Source organism: Girardinichthys multiradiatus, chromosome 7, assembly GCF_021462225.1.
Source record: "Girardinichthys multiradiatus isolate DD_20200921_A chromosome 7, DD_fGirMul_XY1, whole genome shotgun sequence".
NCBI classification, from domain to species: Eukaryota; Metazoa; Chordata; class Actinopteri; order Cyprinodontiformes; family Goodeidae; genus Girardinichthys; species Girardinichthys multiradiatus.
This window is the reverse complement of record NC_061800.1, coordinates 29,036,712-29,058,265: the sequence shown is the minus strand read 5'-3', so window position 1 is coordinate 29,058,265 and position 21,554 is coordinate 29,036,712. Positions and strand designations below refer to the sequence as shown.

General features: G+C 39.5%; 1 protein-coding gene across 9 annotated transcripts in view; it reads right to left on the bottom strand.

Moving 5' to 3' along the window:
• LOC124871835 (bromodomain adjacent to zinc finger domain protein 2B) overlaps nucleotides 1-21,554 on the bottom strand; it is a 56,767-nt gene that overhangs the window by 29,489 nt on the left and 5,724 nt on the right. For all 9 annotated transcript variants that reach the window (XM_047371419.1, XM_047371424.1, XM_047371426.1 and 6 more), the window contains 6 exons: nucleotides 10,161-10,322; nucleotides 6,800-6,955; nucleotides 4,525-4,656; nucleotides 4,135-4,295; nucleotides 3,867-4,046; nucleotides 1,481-2,065 (listed from right to left, as the gene is read on the bottom strand). In XM_047371419.1, the coding sequence (XP_047227375.1) occupies nucleotides 1,481-2,065; nucleotides 3,867-4,046; nucleotides 4,135-4,295; nucleotides 4,525-4,656; nucleotides 6,800-6,955; nucleotides 10,161-10,320 (1,374 nt within the window). In that variant the 5' untranslated portion in view covers nucleotides 10,321-10,322. The remainder of the gene's footprint in view (nucleotides 1-1,480; nucleotides 2,066-3,866; nucleotides 4,047-4,134; nucleotides 4,296-4,524; nucleotides 4,657-6,799; nucleotides 6,956-10,160; nucleotides 10,323-21,554) is intronic.

Genomic DNA, 21,554 nt, shown 5'->3' with positions numbered 1-21,554 from the left:
CTTCTAGAAACTAAACACACTAATTTCTAGTCCTGTAATGGTCAAACACTCCTGAAGACTAATAACATCCCTGACAACAGCAGGGGCATTTATTCTCTGTTGAGAACAAACTATTTTCATTTAAGAACCTCAGTCAGTCATTTTCTACCGCTTATTCCATAGTGGGTCACGGGGGAGCTGGTGCCTATCTCCAGGAGTCTATGGGCGAGAGGCAGGGTACACCCTGGACAGGTCACCAGTCCATCGCAGGGCAACACACATACAACCATGCACTCATTCATTCATACACCTAAGGGAAATTTAGAGTTACCAATTAACCTAACAGGCATGTCTTTGGACTGTGGGAGGAAGCCGGAGTACCCGGTGAGAACCCACGCATGCATGGGAAGAACATGCAAACTCCATGCAGAAAGACCCCAGGCCGGGAATTGAACCCAGGACCTTCTTGCTGCAAGGCAACAGTGCTACCAACTGTGCCACCGTGCAGCCCACATTTAAGAACCTCACAATAAAAAATTGTGAGGTGAGCAAAAGGTTTTTTTTTCCTTCCACATTACTTGTTTTGTCTTTTTTTTCCTGTTACACTTACAAGTTTTAGATCATCAACCACATTTTAATATCAGATTAGCTGATTAAGTATAAAATGTAGCTTTTAATGAATTAATTGTTAATGAGCAAAAAAAAAAAACCCAACCCAACCCTGTGTGTGATAGTTCAAGGCTGCTATGCTCCTTTTGCACCTGGACAGCGGGCCACAACTGATAGAATCATGAATATTGCTTTTAGCTGAAAATACTGGAAAATAATCAGTTTGTGACCTTAAGCTCAAATGTACTTTTGCTGGAGGACAATAATCCAAAGCCAACCAACAGTTCCACATCTCAACTGCTCAAACAAAAACAAATGTTATTTTTATTAAATAATCTCTAAAAGCTAAATGGAGGTCACTTGACGTGCTTGATGTGTGATCAGGGCTCATCATCTCATACCTTTTTAAAAAAGGGAGAGGCCACCTCCAGCCATCCAGCTGGTGTCCTGTATGTTTTAGGTATACTTCGGCTCCAACACATGCAAACTATGCAGCTTAATAACTTCCTCAGCATGACATGAGGTACAGCAGCAACCTCTTAATGAACCATTTGCTTGATTGAGGTGCGTTACGTGTAACAAAGATTTTAAATATGCAGGACACAGGTCTGGAGTTTTCCACCCCTGCTTCAATAATATCAAGTTTGATTATTCTGTACCATATTTAGAACTGTATTGCACTGTATGTACTTGAATTGGAATATGATTGAACTGGAAATAATTGTGTTTGTCTGAATGTGAATTAAACTCTTTTTACTAAGATGACAGTTGTAATTTGATAACATGTGGGTGAAACAACGAAGGCACAAACAGACGAGCACTCTGTAATTCTAAACAGAACATTAGCTTCTTAAAGGACGCACAAATAAAAACAAAAAGAACAAGGACTCACCTTTTTCTTTTTTCTTTTTTCCAGGTGCAACAAGCTTTCATATGGGGAATTTTTGTTACTGTCTTTAATGCAGTCGACAGGGTGTTCCATCTTGCTTTGTGGCAGCAAAGCTTTACACTCATGTGAGGACTGTTCTGAGGCCAACAGAGTATATGGTTTGGTTATGAGAGGTTTGAGCAAACCAGCACAAAGATGTTTAGAAGTGGCTCTCTGGTTTGGAAGAGATGAAGGAATTTGGTGCCTTGGAGGTGTTTGGGTGGACTTGTATCTTGACAGAATTGGCTTTGGGTCTGGGTTGGAGTGTGAACGGCAGGCCTTGCTGTGGGACTGTGCTAAAGAAATGTTGTCGATAGCCAGTCCAGTGGGATGTATGACACTGGTATGCTGCTGGCTCTTCTGCTCTGCAGGCCTGGCACTCTGAAAAAACAGTGTTGTGCAAGTAGGCAGACCAAAAGGATGAGAATGGGACTGAAGCCGATCGGAAGAAGTCACAGGAACACTGTGACAAAGACTCTCTTGACAAGCATTTTCATCACCAGCAAAAGGTCCCTTCTCTTTACTCTCAGAAGCGTTGGGTGTCAGATGCTGAGTGGGAGGAAAACAAGAAAAAGACAGAACATCATGTCAGCTCCTGCTGCGAGATTCTTACACTAGCAGCTCTGTCATCTAACACATGCTTTCAGCTTTCCACCCACCAACTCAGCGTGATTGTTGACAAATCCAGAGCACTTATGAAATTATCATACACACTTGTGCAAAGGTTTGTGCCTTCACTTCAGCTATATTTCTCAATGCATTATTCAGTAAGAAATACAATGCCTTGCGAAAATATTCCCACTGTTTAACTTGTATTCACACCAGGTAAGTCCTTTGGTCCGCTTGTTTGGTCCAGACCGAGAGCGAACTTTATTTTTTTCATTTGGTGCGTTTTATTTTCACATTTTACTTTTTGCAAGTGAACTATTACTTGTAAACAAAGCGATGACGATCATTGTTCCCACTGGACAGAAATGACGGGGGCAGGACAGAGCACAGACCCAGAAATTTAGGAAAACAACTGTAGACGCGCTGCGTGCAGCACCTCTGTTCTGCATATTTGTGCCGTCATTACAGCTGCAATTCTATTGTGAGGGTGAAGAGCAGCTCATTCAACACAGACTTTGAGACGTTACATTTATAATGTTGGAACCCCGTCGGAGAATGCGTTCTGAACGCTGACGTTCTCTACGTGCCTTGTCCCAACAAGCCAGTAGCATTGCTAAGCAACACACAGCTTATCAGGTATGATTACCTTACAACACACACCTTTGCTACCAGCTACGGTGACTTTTTATGTCCAAAGAGACATACGCTTTTTGTAGTTGGTTCGGATCGGGGCCGGTTTGTATTCAGTCCATAAGCGAACTGCACCAGAGTCCGTTTGGAAGCGGGCCGAGACCACCTCAAAAAGTGGGTCTCGGTCCGGTTGTTTGGTCCGGACCAGGGTTCGCTTGAGTGTATTCACACCAGCACAAAAGGTCCAAGGGGGGAAACGAACTCTGGTCCGTTTAAAGCCGACCAAAAGTGTGAATACACCCTAAATATTGTCCCATTACAACCACAAACTTTAAAGCATATTATAGGGATTTTATGTGACAGATCAACACAATAGGTCATCCTTGTAGGAAAACATGGTGGTGGAAGTGTCATGCTGCAGGGATGATTTTCCTGTGCATAGATCGAGAAACTGATCAGAGTTTGAAGGACAATGGGTGGAACTATCCAGGAAGAACATTTGTTAGATGCTTGCAGAAGAGTTGAGACTTCTTGAACTAAAATAGAAGTGTTTAGATCAAGGCTGCCAGTACTCAGGAGCCAGTCTCCTTTGTGTTTCAGATGTGTCCCTTCTTCAGCACAGAAGAACTAGTGGCTGAAGTACATTCTCAGTATATCCTCAAATTCTGTAGAGGCCTCAAAATGGGCAAACGTTTGATGCAGGTACTGTCGGTTGAACAATGGAAACATCTGAAATGTGCAGGAAGGTGTCTCTTCATTACTAGAGTTGCTCACCCCTGATGAAACCATATTCATGTTCAGACTCAAACTGAACTGAAAACATGTTGCAAGACATGATTCTTGATCCTTACAGACACTCTCCCTCGAATAAGACTGTGCTTGAGCTATTTTGCAAAGAATGGGCACAATTTCAGTTTCTAGGTTTGCAAAAACCCAAAAAGACTTGCAGCAAAAGATGACTCTACAAAGTATTGGCTCAAAGGGTCACACTTATCAGATTTATATTTGGACATTTTTAACCCTTTGGCAGCAAACTGTACTTGAGCAAAATGTTTAGTTTGGACAAAAAAGTATGAAAGCCACAGTCACACACAGCCACAGTTACACTGACTTTCTTTTTAACTGGAATCTCTTTTTCAGAATCAGACTCATTGCTGTTGCTGCTTAGATCCTCTTCATCTTTCTCCATATTGTCAGAATCACTGGTGGTTTCTTCACTGGAGCTTTCTGACAAGGATCCTGACAGAGAGCCAATTAATCTAGGCATCTCTAGCTGTATTTTCATGAGATCCTTAAAGAAAATAAGATTGGAAAAAGATTAGAAACACCTTATCCTGAAAAGGTAAATAATAGAAAAGTTAACCTAATTTAATACACACCTTTCCCTTCGCGGTCAGAATGGTTGTCTGATTTTGCAAATGATCACCGAAGCTCTTTTGACTACAACTTAAATTATTTTGAGTTTTCTCCTTTTCTTTAGCTTGTAATTGACTGATGTTCAAGATCTTATCGGGTAAGGAAGTGCTCCATCCGTTTACTCCTGCACAAACCAGAATTGTTAATCAGGGACAGCATGTGCAATGTGAACCAAACACACTGATACCCAGCAAGGTTAATTTTGAGTGTTAATGATAATAAATATCAACAATAAAAAAAAACTTTAAAATTTTTTTGTGATCAAGGTTTAATTTACATTTCAGTACTGCTTGATATTGCTTAATATATATTTATGGAATTACCATTTACTTGGATTATTGTCCTTTTTTTACCTGAGATGTTGAGTTGTGAATCAGCAGGATTATGGGTCTGGAAGGCTGGTACAAAGAAAGGATGCAGACCGAGAAGAGGGTGAAAGAGGGCTGCAGCTCTGCTGTTATCCATCTCTGTAGGCCGCCACAGCTCTGAGTAGACAAGGGAGTTTTGTCATACATAAAGGCGAAATACAGGTCCTTCTCAAAATATTAGCATATTGTGATAAAGTTAATTATTTTCCATAATGTCATGATGAAAATTTAACATTCATATATTTTAGATTCATTGCACACTAACTGAAATATTTCAGGTCTTTTATTGTCTTAATACGGATGATTTTGGCATACAGCTCATGAAAACCCAAAATTCCTATCTCACAAAATTAGCATATTTTATCTGACCAATAAAAGAAAAGTGTTTTTAATACAAAAAACGTCAACCTTCAAATAATCATGTACAGTTATGCACTCAATACTTGGTCGGGAATCCTTTTGCAGAAATGCTTCAATGCGGCGTGGCATGGAGGCAATCAGCCTGTGGCACTGCTGAGGTCTTATGGAGGCCCAGGATGCTTCGATAGCGGCCTTTAGCTCATCCAGAGTGTTGGGTCTTGAGTCTCTCAACGTTCTCTTCACAATATCCCACAGATTCTCTATGGGGTTCAGGTCAGGAGAGTTGGCAGGCCAATTGAGCACAGTGATACCATGGTCAGTAAACCATTTACCAGTGGTTTTGGCACTGTGAGCAGGTGCCAGGTCGTGCTGAAAAATGAAATCTTCATCTCCATAAAGCTTTTCAGCAGATGGAAGCATGAAGTGCTCCAAAATCTCCTGATAGCTAGCTGCATTGACCCTGCCCTTGATAAAACACAGTGGACCAACACCAGCAGCTGACACGGCACCCCAGACCATCACTGACTGTGGGTACTTGACACTGGACTTCTGGCATTTTGGCATTTCCTTCTCCCCAGTCTTCCTCCAGACTCTGGCACCTTGATTTCCGAATGACATGCAGAATTTGCTTTCATCCAAAAAAAGTACTTTGGACCACTGAGCAACAGTCCAGTGCTGCTTCTCTGTAGCCCAGGTCAGGCGCTTCTACCGCTGTTTCGGGTTCAAAAGTGGCTTGACCTGGGGAATGCGGCACCTGTAGCCCATTTCCTGCACACGCCTGTGCACGGTGGCTCTGGATGTTTCTACTCCAGACTCAGTCCACTGCTTCCGCAGGTCCCCCAAGGTCTGGAATCGGCCCTTCTCCACAATCTTCCTCAGGGTCCGGTCACCTCTTCTCGTTGTGCAGCGTTTTCTGCCACACTTTTTCCTTCCCACAGACTTCCCACTGAGGTGCCTTGATACAGCACTCTGGGAACAGCCTATTCGTTCAGAAATGTCTTTCTGTGTCTTACCCTCTTGCTTGAGGGTGTCAATAGTGGCCTTCTGGACAGCAGTCAGGTCGGCAGTCTTACCCATGATTGGGGTTTTGAGTGATGAACCAGGCTGGGAGTTTTAAAGGCCTCAGGAATCTTTTGCAGGTGTTTAGAGTTAACTCGTTGATTCAGATGATTAGGTTCATAGCTCGTTTAGAGACCCTTTTAATGATATGCTAATTTTGTGAGATAGGAATTTTGGGTTTTCATGAGCTGTTTGCCAAAATCATCCGTATTAAGACAATAAAAGACCTGAAATATTTCAGTTAGTGTGCAATTAATCTAAAATATATGAATGTTAAATTTTCATCATGACATTATGGAAAATAATGAACTTTATCACAATATGCTAATATTTTGAGAAGGACCTGTATGCATCTATTCATCCATCTAGTCAACAAACAGAAGAAGACTTGACTTGATGAAGCATAACTTCATGTAAAATTTGTAATACCAAATATCACTTCATAACAAACTGATTTGCATTTGTTGCATAATTGTAAATATGTTGATTGTGGAGACTTTCTACAAAATATTTTATTCAGTTTTGGGTTATTATGTGGGCATCTACATCTTTAACTCTGAACATAAATTTTGCGGTTTTATGAAAAAATCTAAAACAAGACTTTTGCTGCTTTTGTCGCCATACTACATCAATATGGACCGTTTTCTGCTATCAAGATAACCCAATAAAACCATGTTATACAGTTTTGTTCAGAATTATGTTTTAAATAATACAAAACTATAGTATTTTTTCTTATTATACCATAAGACTCTTGCACCACCCCATGCCTAATTGCACATATTTATATTTAATCACCATAAATAACAACGATTATTTTCCATTACTCCTTAAGAGTCCTTACCTGAAAATGCCTGCAACTGTGTGTGCATAGGTAATGTAGATAAACCCAGATTTGCTTGGTCTCCAAACTCAGAGCTACTTGAACTTGATGTGAAAAGGCCAAAAGTAGGACAGCTGTGCATATTTGGTAGTTCACTTACTGTCTGGTATGTCTGACCTAAAAAAAAAAAAAAACACAGTATTAAAATGCAGAAATAGCAACATATGTTTTGAGGCATGCCCTGACAAATCCTTGTCCTGCAGCAAAATCTGATGACAGAACAGGAAAGTTTTTGGCTTGACCAGTCCTGATTGGTGACCACCTGGTTGGAAACTTAAAATTACAGGCTTTCTCCAATCAGTGAAATAGACCACAATTCAGCACTACTGGGTCATATTAAAGTCAGTAATCTGAAGTCTTCTTCCCTCAGCTGTAAATGTGGGAAGAAGACTCAAAGTTAGTCATTTTGAATATCAGTGAGGTTGCTAAAAATAAAACAGAAAGCACAGATATGTAAGAAGCCTGTCTGTTATGGAAGACGCTATATTTCTAAAATGTTGGCAGCCATTTAGAAAATTCAGAGTTAAGGTAAGGGTCCAAATTCTCTAAGGAAAAAAAACACAGACCACTGTTTTATTACTGCTAGCTAACTGAGCTAATCACTAATATAAGCTGATCAACACAATATCAACTCTATAAAAAACTGTTTTGTTTAGAACAGAGAAATCTTGCTTAAGAGCAACTCCTCTCTTACACACGGTGCGCCGTCACACCAGCTGCTACTAAAAAGAATAATGAATGCTCACATCACACTCTGAAATCGGCTACAAATAATCGGTGCACTAACAGTCTAGTGAGGGTTTGTTTTACGGTACATACAGCTGAATTATTGTAACCACATGTATCGAAGAATGATACCAGTCTATCTTTCCAACTGTTTTTCATAACACAAGAGATGCTGCAGCTGTAAACACATTTGTTTTTACAGGGAACATGGAGGTCTGTCACAAAAGAATCCTCTTTGGAAACAATTATTTGGCCCTTAAAGGAACTGAATGCATATCTGTGTCTCCAAGATTGCCATCTGATCGACATGTGGCCTTGCAACAACACTCAGTTTCCTGAGTTGCTACAACAAAGTTTCGAATGCATATACAGGTCCTTCTCAAAATATTAGCATATTGTGATAAGATTCATTATTTTCCATAATGTCATGATGAAAATTTAACATTCATGTATTATAGATTCATTGCACACTAACTGAAATATTTCAGGTCTTTTATTGTCTTAATACGGATGATTTTGGCAAACAGCTCATGAAAACCCAAAATTCCTATCTCACAAAATTAGCATATCATTAAAAGGGTCTCTAAACGAGCTATGAACCTAATCATCTGAATCAACGAGTTAACTCTAAACACCTGCAAAAGATTCCTGAGGCCTTTAAAACTCCCAGCCTGGTTCATCACTCAAAACCCCAATCATGGGTAAGACTGCCGACCTGACTGCTGTCCAGAAGGCCACTATTGACACCCTCAAGCAAGAGGGTAAGACACAGAAAGACATTTCTGAACGAATAGGCTGTTCCCAGAGTGCTGTATCAAGGCACCTCAGTGGGAAGTCTGTGGGAAGGAAAAAGTGTGGCAGAAAACGCTGCACAACGAGAAGAGGCGACCGGACTCTGAGGAAGATTGTGGAGAAGGGCCGATTCCAGACCTTGGGGGACTTGCGGAAGCAGTGGACTGAGTCTGGAGTAGAAACATCCAGAGCCACCGTGCACAGGCGTGTGCAGGAAATGGGCTACAGGTGCTGCATTCCCCAGGTCAAGCCACTTTTGAACCAGAAACAGCGGCAGAAGCGTCTGACCTGGGCTACAGAGAAGCAGCACTGGACTGTTGCTCAGTGGTCCAAAGTACTTTTTTCGGATGAAAGCAAATTCTGCATGTCATTCAGAAATCAAGGTGCCAGAGTCTGGAGGAAGACTGGGGAGAAGGAAATGCCAAAATGCCAGAAGTCCAGTGTCAAGTACCCACAGTCAGTGATGGTCTGGGGTGCCGTGTCAGCTGCTGGTGTTGGTCCACTGTGTTTTATCAAGGTCAGGGTCAATGCAGCTAGCTATCAGGAGATTTTGGAGCACTTCATGCTTCCATCTGCTGAAAAGCTTTATGGAGATGAAGATTTCATTTTTCAGCACGACCTGGCACCTGCTCACAGTGCCAAAACCACTGGTAAATGGTTTACTGACCATGGTATCACTGTGCTCAATTGGCCTGCCAACTCTCCTGACCTGAACCCCATAGAGAATCTGTGGGATATTGTGAAGAGAACGTTGAGAGACTCAAGACCCAACACTCTGGATGAGCTAAAGGCCGCTATCGAAGCATCCTGGGCCTCCATAAGACCTCAGCAGTGCCACAGGCTGATTGCCTCCATGCCACGCCGCATTGAAGCAGTCATTTCTGCAAAAGGATTCCCGACCAAGTATTGAGTGCATAACTGTACATGATTATTTGAAGGTTGACGTTTTTTGTATTAAAAACACTTTTCTTTTATTGGTCGGATGAAATATGCTAATTTTGTGAGATAGGAATTTTGGGTTTTCATGAGCTGTATGCCAAAATCATCTGTATTAAGACAATAAAAGACCTGAAATATTTCAGTTAGTGTGCAATGAATCTAAAATATATGAATGTTAAATTTTCATCATGACATTATGGAAAATAATGAACTTCATCACAATATGCTAATATTTTGAGAAGGACCTGTATAAACATGAATAATTTATACGTGTCCATGTTTTTTCCTATGACAGCAAAAAAAAAAAAAAAAAAAGGGATTTAGGGGCATCTTACCATGAAGGAAAAAAGGAAGACAAACCCTTGTATGTAAATCTGCACATTATTCCGTGGTTATGGGCACTCTGACAGTGTGTGCATCACTGCTGCCCAGTACTTAATGGCTTTGGCCACAATTAGTATTCAGAGAAAACAAGAGATGCCAGTGGCTGCATAAACAGAGTGGGGCTGACAGGCATGTTAAATCACAAAAGATAAAATGGAGCTAAAAAAATCCACAAGGGGCTGTGCTGGTTTTTAAAAAGTTGCCGTTCGTTAATTGCTATGTTGACACTAGAAGTGCTTACTGTATTGTCAAATTAGTGTGCTTGTTTTTACAGAACGTAGTGTGCTGAATTCTCCAAATAGCTTTCCTTCTTTGAAAAGATTTACAGATATGTACAAGTATAAAGTATGCTCTGTAAAGTCAGATGAATGATACATACAATTAAAACTTATTGAAAATACATCTCTGTGGGTAAGGTTTGCCAACCAGGTTTGCAGTACAGCATGTTTGATTTTTAACCTGCTGTTTAGTATGCACATACCTAAGATAACAACAGGGATCCTGTCTTCAGGACCAGGCACTGGACTGTACTTGATTGGGACTGTTTGAGGTGGAGCAGGAGATGAACTGGGTACAGATGAGACCTTTTGAAAGGAGGGTGGGGCAGAAGGTGGTGGGGCCGGCCACTTTTTAGGGTCCATGTCTATTGAACACAATTCAGTTAACACTTATAAATGAAAGAGAAGAAAATATGCAGATAAAAGAAATACACATTCATTGTCCTTCTGATGCATTACAACAATAATGGATTTTTTAAAACCAAAATTACATCTTGCAGTACAGTAAAAAAAAACTATTGCTCTTTCATGGATTTCTTGTTGCTGCATTTTGTCATACTTAAACTTTTCAAACTGATAGATGTCAATGACTTTGTGTCGTGTTCTTGAATTTCTTTAGATCAGGACAGGAATGCATTGCCTTTTGGGATCTGTAAGCCTATTTCATGTTGACAGTCGGATACTTGATTCAGATTTCTTGATTCTACAACTTTGGCAGTAAGCAGGCATGGGTGTGGCAGGTGACATTGAACTCAGCTTGTGCTTAATTTGGTTCTTTTTTTGTGTACTATCTCCTTAGATAGAAAAATATGTCGACATATTCAGTATTATGGGCTCCGGGCACACATTATTATGATTATTATTTTGATTTGTTCTTTTGTATTTCTGGTCTATTTTCTACTGTTTTTGTTTGGTGTTGGTTAAATCCCTTTCTTGCATTTTTTGAGAATTTCCTTTTTACAACGCTAGTTTCCGCCAGCCTATAAATAGGCTGGACTTTGGACGCTCTGCCTGTCCCTTTCTCATGCTCTCGCTCACATTCTCTCTCTCTCAAGAAATCAATAATGTGAATGTTTGAAGTAGTATCTTGTCTCCATGCCCTCCTATGTTGTGACCCTTTATTTCTTTTTTGGGCCGTAACATCAGGTTAGGTCCAGGATCGTAACTTTACTGTGTTATGATGTTTTTGCTAAATTCTATTGGTATTAGTTCTTCCATCCAACAACAACAATTCACAAATATAGCTGAGAAAGTTGTGGTGATTAATATAAATGAATGTTAAGGGACCAAAAAAAAAAAAAAAAACAATCAGACTGGTATCTTTTAATAAAACACAAATACTTTTAAAGATCTTGGTTGGTTGTTTCGTGTTACCTTTCTACAGGGTGAGAACCAAGTTTTTTGGCTGTAATCTTAAAACAAACTGACAAAGCAAAACTATATTTGCTGTTAAAGACTCGACAGGGAATACAATTTATGATCCTTAAAGAATAAACAACACTTTCAGAGATTTTTACGAAGCTTTAAACTCACCACAGATAGACCTGCCAGATAATGACATTGATCAATTTTTGGATATAGTAACACTTCCTAAATTATCAAATAGTCAAGCGATCGCCTTGGATGTACCACTGACTTCAGCTGAAATCAAGGAAGCCCTCAAAAGCATGCCCAATAAAAAGGCTCAGGGCCCAAATGGATTTCCAACAGTTATACAAAACATTGTGGAATATTTTAGCTCTAATATTCCACAGAATGTTGCAGGAAACCCGAGGAAAATGGCAGCCCTTTAACTAAACTAAATTCTGCAAATATTACTCTCCTGTTAAAACCTGGCAAAGACCCAGTATTTCCTACCAGCTACTGTCCCATATACCGTATTAACGTTGATCTCAAAGTAATCCGTAAAGCCCTTGCAAAAAGACTAGAAAAGGTAACTCCTCTTATAATACATCCTGACCAAACTGGTTTTATAAAAGGGAGGCATTCATCCACAAATTCACACAGATTACTTAATTTAATAGACTATTCCTTCAGTAAAAATACTGAGGCTAATTTATTCTCTCTAAATACAGAAAAAACATTTGATAGAGTTAAGGTTGCAAACAAGAATTTCCAGTTAAGTGAATTTGGTTTTGGAAACTCTTTCATAAACTGGTTAAAATATTAGTTCCCCAACAGCATCAGAATAATAACCAAACATCTTTCAGCTTCTGTCTTCAGAAGGGCACCAGGCAGGGATGCCCACTTTGTCCCTCGTTATTTGCTATTTTTATTGAACCACTAGTGGTAGCAATCAGGCAAACTTTAAAAGGCATCAAATGCATGAATATTGAACATAAAATAAGTTTTTATACGGATGATGTATTACTTTCTCCAGCATTTGCAAACCTCGGGTTCTCAGGTAATTAATTGGGTTGATAAATTCTTTCTCAAGAGTTTTAGATTATTCTATAAATTGGTTAAAATCTACAGTTCTTCCAATTGTTTGTTCTTTCCACAGTTCTCTTAATACACACCTACAGTCAGGGAACATTACATATTTGGGTATTAATATTTCTCCCAGATTGGCAAAAACTAAACATCATCCCGCTTTTAAAAAAAGTGGAAGATGATCTCGCTAGATGGAAATCTCTATCATTTTTATTAAAGCAACCCTGCCCATGAGTGATATGTAGTCTTGCCAAAATTCAATTACTTATTCTCAGTGATCCCAAAGAAACAAACAGTCATCTGACTGGTTTAGATCTCTAGACTCCATCATCACTAAATTTATTTGGAAAGAACCCAAGCATATTAGCTTAAAAACGCTACAGAAGACCAAAGATAAAGGAGGACTAGATCTGCCTTGTTAGCCAACAGCCTACATCTCAAAATGGTTTAAAGGCAGTCTTCTAGGTGAACCCTGGCTAGAGTGTTGGTACCCAGCCATGAGTTACAACATTAAAAGGCCAATAAGAACTTTTGTGGAACTTTCAAAATAAATTGCACTAACCCACTTCCAGCACAGCCAGGAACAGGAACAACAGGGGTAACAACGGACTTCCCGTGACATCACATCACAGGGGTGTGTTCTCTCCCTACTACTCTTCTCCCTGTACACACAACTGCACCTCAGCGAACTCGTCTGTGAAACTCCTGCAGTTTGCAGATGACACCACCTTTATTGGCCTGATCCAGGACAGTGATGAGTCTGCATACAGACAGGATCAGCTGGTACACTGGTGTGGTCAGAACCACCTGGAACTTAACACACTCAACACCGTGGAGATGATGGTGGACTTTCGAAGAACATCACCCCAACACACCACCCTCACTATCCTCAACACTGTATCTACTGTGGACCACTTGCAGTTCCTGAGAACCTCATATGGTCCTCACACATAGACAATGTTCGGAAGAAGGCCCAGCAGAGACTGTACTTCCCGAGGCAATTCAAAAAGTACAACCTTCCTCAGGAGCTGCTGGTCATCTTCTACACTGCCATAATTCAGTCTTTGTCCATCTCAGTGTGGTTTAGCTCATCCACAAAATAGGACGGCGGGCTGGAGGGTGGCATGGAGGGGTTGTGTCCTCTTTTTGGATGTGGAATCACCGGCATTTGGATGGGCTGAGGGGTGACAGTGGAGCTGAGCTGGTTGGTGTTTATCCCTAAGCTGTCGTTGCAATGGTGGTGATGTGGTGTGTTTGTGTGATTGCAGGGGCATGGTGGGGGCTCCCGGCCCTGGGTGCATGCAGCTGGCCAGGGACCCCTTGCCGGGTGAGTTTGTCCCATCTTGGTGTGGGGTCAGGGGGCACATTGTGAGTATGGCACTCTGTGTTTCACTTGTGGGTGGACACTGCGGTGGTGTTGCACAGGGTTCTTGCTTTGTCGTCATGGCATGCTCACATGCTCACAATAACCTTATTCAGCACATCAGTTTTCACTTAGATTATTTAAAGAATAACAAAACATGGGGTCTCACAGTGGTTCCAACCCTCAGCCAATATCCGAGATGAACTAAAAGGCAGCAAGGATCAAGGTAAACATCACCATCACAGCCCTCCTCTGTCTCCGTCACAGAAGCACAACATAAAATCACATTGTAACCATAATGGTAAATGAGACAGCAGTGTGCCAAATGAAGCAAAAAACAGATGCTGTGTGTTCATTTCAAGGCATTAGTGCCCATATGTCCACCGCTTTGCTGAAGGAGATGCATCTGTGTACATCTGTGCATGCATTTGTATCTAGACCCCTTTACTCTGATACCCTGAAATAGAATACAGGGCAACCTGTAGCCTTCCGAAAAAGGCATAATAAATTCAGACTAAGTTTAATTTAGTATCAGTATAAATCCAGCTGTTCTGTGAAGGCCTCAGAGGCTTGTTGGAGAACAGTAGCAAACAAACATCATGAAGACCGAGGAACACAGCAGACAGAAAGTTGTAGAGACGTAAAGCAGAAACCCTGGTAAGATGAGACATACTATGTGGTGTGCATGGCAGAAAGCTCACACTATACCACCTTTAACAACACCGTGAAACATCGTCACGGCAGCATCATGCTGCGGGGATGGGGGAAGCTGGTCAGACTTTAATAAATTACTGTAGATATGAATGATTAAAAAAGGTTTTTGCATGTTTGCCTTATTAAAAAGAAAGGCATACAATTATTTTGGGTCTATTGCTTTGTATTTTGGTCTAGAAAATTAATCTTATGGCTTAGCGGAACAACTTAATATGGGACACTCTTCAAAAACAATTGTTGTATTCAACGTAGTTTGTTAAATGAGTTCATCCAAACCTGTAATTGAGTAAGAGTCATTGAACACTATTGGTCCTCTTTAAATCAAATTACAATAAAAGCAAAAATCATGGTTAATAATAGATTAATACTTTGTTTTTACTATACCATAATAGGCTGAATACTCCGTAAAGCTGAACTTTATGAAAGAGTTGCTAGAAAAAAGTAAAAAACGTAACAGTAAGAACCAGGAATTGTTTTAGGCACATTCATGCGGGGTGAAAAAACTAGTGCTAAAGAAATGCCAAGATTTAATTGGGAATACAGTGCCTTGCGAAAGTATTCAGTCCCCTTGAACTTTTTAACCTCTTGCCACATTTCAGGCTTCAAACATAAAGATATAAAATTCAAATTTTTTGTGAAAAATCAACAACAAGTGGGACACAATCATGAAGTGGAATGAAATTTATTGGATGTGTCAAACTTGTTTAACAAATAAAAAACTGAAAAGTGGGGCATGCAATATTATTCGGCCTCTTACTTTCAGTGCAGCAAACTCATTCCAGAAGTTCAGTGAGGATCTCTGAATGATCCAATGTTGTCCCAAATGACTGATGATGATAAATAGAATCCACCTGTGTGTAATCAAGTCTCCGTATAAATGCACCTGCTCTGTGATAGTCTCAGGGTTCTGTTCAAAGCACAGAGAGCATCATGAAGACCAAGGAACACACCAGGCAGGTCCAAGATAATGTTGTGGAGATGTTTAAAGCCAGATTTGGATACAAAAAGATTTCCCAAGCTTTAAACATCCCAAGGAGCACTGTGCAAGCGATCATATTGAAATGGAAGGAGTATCAGACCACTGCAAATCTACCAAGACCCGGCCGTCCCTCTAAACTCTCATCTCGAACAAGGAGAAAACTGATCAGAGATGCAGCCAAGAGGCCCATGATCACTCTGGATGAACTGCAGAGATCTACAGCTGAGGTGGGAGAGTCTGTCCATAGGACAACAATCAGTCGTACACTGCACAAATCTGGCCTTTATGGAAGAGTGGCAAGAAAAAAGCCATTTCTCAAAGATATCCATAAAAAGTCTCATTTATAGTTTGCCACAAGCCACCTGGGAGACACACCAAACATGTGGAAGAAGGTGCTCTGGTCAGATGAAACCAAAATCCAACTGTTTGGCCACAATGCAAAACTATATGTTTGGTGTAAAAGCAACACAGCTCATCACCCTGAACACACCATCCCCACTGTCAAACATGATGGTGGCAGCATCATGGTTTGGGCCTGCTTTTCGTCAGCAGGGACAGAGAAGATGGTCAAAATTGATGGGAAGATGGATGGGGCCAAATACAGGACCATTCTGGAAGAAAACTTGTTGGAGTCTGCAAGAGACCTGAGACTGGGACGGAGATTTATCTTCCAACAAGACAATGATCCAAAACATAAAGCCAAATCTACAATGGAATGGTTCACAAATAAACGTTTCCAGGTGTTGGAATGGCCAAGTCAAAGTCCAGACCTGAATCCAATGGAGAATCTGGAAAGAGCTGAAGACTGCTGTTCATGAACGCTCTCCATCCAACCTCACTGAGCTCGAGCTGTTTTGCAAGGAAGAATGGGCAAGAATTTCAGTCTCTCGATGTGCAAAATTGATAGAGACAAACCCCAAGCGACTTGCAGCTGTAATTGCAGCAAAGGGTGGCGCTACAAATTATTAATGCAAGGGGGCCGAATAATATTGCACGCCCCACTTTTCAGTTTTTTATTTGTTAAACAAGTTTGACACATCAAATAAATTTCATTCCACTTCACGATTGTGTCCCACTTGTTGATTCTTCACAAAACATTTGAATTTTATATCTTTATATTTGAAGCCTGAAATGTGGCAAAAGGTTGAAAAGTTCAAGGGGGCCGAATACTTTCGCAAGGCACTGTATAAAGGCTCGGTATATGCAGCTCTAATTTCAATAGATGTAGGAAAACCACTTGGGTTCCTCAGACTATTTTTTTGGATAAACATGCATATTGCTTGATGAATATTCTTAGAACCTGCTGTTACCACCTCAAACTTTGTCACATAATCTATTTTAAAAGCTATGAAAGTCCAGGATTATAGCTGTCTATATAGCTAACTATACATCATAATGTCTTTTAATACTAAGTTAAACTTTTTGTGTGTTTTTTGTGTGTGTGTGTGTGTGTGTAACTATAAAAAGTTATAGGTTAATGTGCGACCTCCCATGTGAGTCATATGAAACTGAAGAACAAGACAAGATCTGAGAGAATATGCACATAAAACAGCACTGCTAGAAACAAAGAAAACACAAAGCCCACTTTCCAACCACAAAAGAGCAGACAATGGAGCTGTGGCATTATATTCTGCTACTGTATATTCTGCTAAAACTCACACTAACCAGCCAGCTTGTTGTAGTGGCATTTAAAATGTTACTGCTTTGTTTTTCTGATCAAAAGCCTCTGACTGAACTCAAAGCTAATCTTTAAATTTACATTTAGTTAACGTCTTCAGCTTATAAAATCACTGAAGAGGAAATGTTTTGTATTTGGAATAAATAAAGATCAAAGTGTCATGATAATCAATCTGCATTTCCAGGACGATGCTTCTTCCCACACACATTGCTCATATACAAATATTTCCTGCAGATTATGCAGTCTGCAGAAATGCAATATTCATTTTACAGCAGGGAGGCCCCCGGTGAATAACAATGAAATTGGCTAATGAAATTGACCATCAAGCTGAAACATACATATTAAACTGGTGTCTCAATGTCATTTGGCTTCTGCATTATTTGCTCTTTTTTGTTTCATTTCCTTCCATATTTTACATCAATTGATTTACAGTGAAGAACAACGAGTGCCTATCGCTGTTTGAGTTTGTACATTTGTATTAACCGTGTTGTGAGAGAAGTATTATATTTGCGTGAACAATTATATATTATTATGAACATTTCCTTTCAAACAAACTGATTGTCTGGAGTCAGATTATTATAAATAACAATAACCAGATACATCGAATTTCCTGAGGAATCTCTTCACGGATCATAACTAAGAATTAAAAGGAAAGATTGAATTTAGTTTCATAGTATTGTTGTGCATTTTCACAAGTTTAAAGGTTGTAAATCCTCATGCGTTTGTTGTAGATTCCTCACCCTGAAGAACAAGACCAATTTAATTATTAAACATTAAATCTTATTTTCAAAAGAGCAAAATAATAAAAATAAAATTAGGGGGAAATATGGTATATCTTCATGCTTTTATTTCTAAAAATGTGTATCTGTGGTTTTGGCTTTTATCATTTTGTTAAATTTTAGCTGTGCCGAGTAAATAAAAATATATTATTTTATTACTAGCTTCATGGAAATCCAGATATTTTAGCTGGTCTTACCTCTTATCCATTTTGATCATGTTTATATTGTACTACAGAAAAAGAAATTAGGATGAAATTATGCAACAACCTAGAGAACTCCGTAAACATTGGTAAATGGTTGAGCCACAAATATCTAACAAAGGTTACAGAAAATCTCTTGCTATATAAATTGCATTGTGTTGCTGTTAAACTATGGAGGTGAAATGTGTGATCAAGTGTTTTAGATTTCAGAAGGTCATAGCCGCCAGAGGGTAGTTAGATGGTGTTGATGCTCCCTAGCTGCCATTTTTCTTCCCTTACAAAGACTCCATCTGCCACAGGCCGTTTACTGTCGCAGAGTCAGAATCTCTATGATTTCTTACGATTCTACAACTCAGCATTCACCTTGACACCACCTCCAAATCTGTCTGAGTGCTGACAAAATAGATCCTCTCTGTGGAGGTTGCCAGAAAAACTCTTTCACTTCTGATTATAAGGAACAGCTAGATTTTTACAAGCACTAATGATATTAAATTATTAGAAAAAAAAAATATTTTGTTCAGATTTTGTTTCTGGAATTATATTTAGTGTTTTCAAATTCTTCTAAAGAATTTGAAAGTAAGTGTTGGTTTTGTCAACAAATTCAAAACAGATCTTCAGTTTGATGCAATTTCTTCCAAAACTTGAGAAAATGAGTCTAACCTATCTGTCAGGGGGAATACAGGGGATTTGTAAAACTAATCAAAGCTGAGAACATGACAAATGTAAAAGTCATAAATCTGCCCCAACTTCAAAAAGCTTCATCATGGTTCAGACCAACAGTATTACAACAGATTTTTACAAGGTGTCATGTCACAAGCATAAATACTCATTTGTAAAATCTTACATGAATTTGGGAAACGATCTTGTATGTATTCAACACTAAACATATGGGATCTCTCTATTAGTTAAGCGTCTCCTTGGGCAACAGATTTTTTCCGAAAGTCTTAAAAATAAAAATCTTTAACAACAGAGCTTTCTTAGAATTGAGGCCACAGACTTGACCTACCGTTCCGATCAAAGATTTACATGCAGCCATCTCCTGCATTGATACATAACTTTGCCTTATTAATTATAATTTGAACTGTAACTTGAAATCATAAAATACAATACTTCAGTGCTTTGTAAAAAGAAGAACTGGTTGCACAAGTTTGAATTTATAGTGGGTTTTTTTAACCCCCAGAGGGTGAAAACTATACGTGCAGGCTCATATATGTACACCTCCCATTTTTGCAGTCATGGACAAGGTCATGGCACCATTCCAGCTGGATATTTGACCACTCTTTTCGGTAGAATTAGTAGAGCTTTTTTAAATTCCTTAGTTTCCTGGCACAGATCCAGGTTTATACATACATTTTCAATAGGATTTAGGTTGGGGGCTTTTAAAAGCTATTCCAGAAGCTCAATGTTAGCCAGATGTATCCATTCTTAAACCAGTTTTGGTGTGTATTTGTGATTTTGGTGGAGCTGGAACACCCAATTTGGTATAAATCCCCCCCATCTGACCCTAACAGTCACCTTCAGATGAAAGGAAACAACGTATTAGGACTGTGTTAAAAAAATCGATTTTCCAATTCTGAATCGATTCTCATATTAATTCCTAAAGATCGATTCATAGAACCAAAGATTGATTTTTTTAAATTGCATTTTCCACTGTGAGCTTTAATGTGTGAGCCGGTATTTACGGCTCTACTCCAGTAGGTGGCGGTAATGCACCAAAACGTTGTTTGCCAACCGCCACGATACAGGAAGAAGAAGAAACATAAGGAGAAGAACAACAACACCATACGCGGGTTTACATAAAGACGGAGTTTTAACATGGCATTGGGCCATTCGGGTAATGTTAGCCAAGCCCTGGCACACTCAAAGTCCCTATCTGGCAATATTTCGGATTCAGAGACGTTGTGGACAAAGGTGAGCTTGACAAAAGCAAAGCGATTTGCAAGACATGCTGAGTAGGAGTGAAATATTGTGGGAATACGACCAACCTCAGGAATCACACGTTGCGGCATCACCAGGAACTCATGTCTAAGACATCCTCCGGGCCGCAACAGATGAAACTCCAGTAAACGCTACAACTACCAGCCAATTCTGCACGTTCCCAAAAGCCAACAGAGGCGACTGCGGCCTTTATTTGCATGGATATTCGGCCGTATTCAGTTGTCAGGTTTTGTTTATATTGACAATTGAAATAAAAGTCTATTTGTATTTAACAGAAACATCTTTAAGGTTAATTTGTACTGTCATATTTTACCAGGTTAGTGTCCAAATAGCAGCTGTAGATATCGCTGGTGTGCTCTGTTTTCTACCCTGGATCTGTTTGGGTTTTCTGCCCTACAGCATGTTTGTGATAGCAACTGTTACTACCTTCAGTAAGATAGTTTAATCCTTACAGCCACCATTAACTAACATTACTTTATTAATTCACTGTTGAATGATAATATAATACTAGTATTAATATGTTTTAGAACTACATTGTCATGTCATTCAGGTAACAGCTTAAAACAAATTCAACAGCAGCAATCGAATATCGAATTGGATTGAATCGAATCGATAAGAATTGAAAAGAATCGATTCTAAATCTTGAGAATTGGAATCGATTCTTGAAATTTGAATCGATACCCAGCCCTACTATGTATAATGTTAAGGAACCCAGGAACCACTTAGGTTTGAGCAAATTGTAAACATGAAGCTGCTGGGACACCAGTGTCCAACATAGACTGAGAGGGCACCAACTACGAAAGAAGTGCCTGGTCCAAAATTGGTGGTAATAAAATAGTGAGGGCAAGTAAAATAATTGATTTTAGGTAACATATGACTATTTCTTCATTTATTCATTCATTCAAAGCGTAGCAGAAAGTCATTTAAAACTCCTGTCTTAGACCATAGCAAAGCCTCTACCACATGCAGATTAAAGGGAAAATGTTGGCTTTAGACAATGATGGGATTCCTGTGGAGAAACTCATTTTTCCCTTGACAATTTGATTTAGCCTATCTGCATCTTAACAGGGTCAGTAACATGAATAGCTAAAGTTATTTCCTGTACTTCAAGGAGTGGCAGTGAACAAGTCATCAATTTCATGACAACATTTAAGATGTCTTAATCTGCTACACACATACTATAGTCTAGAAATCTTCTACCAGTGCCCTGGAGGAACTCGTTTCAAGCTTCAGACAGATGATTTTCTGTTGTCTTCTTATTCATTACTTTGAAATATGTGGTCATAATACCTACAGTGAACAGCCGTGGAAAACTAACTGCTTTAAAAAAAAGATGAAAATACCTTATAATTTATTTCCAAATGCAGTAATCAAATAAAAAAAATGAATAAATAAAAACTGATTGAGTAGGTGTGCTACAACTGGTATACAGTGAATCTGTTACACCCACTCGCTGTGTCTTGAGGCAACAATTACATTTTTAATAGCATCTAAGACACATTTGTATAAAAGG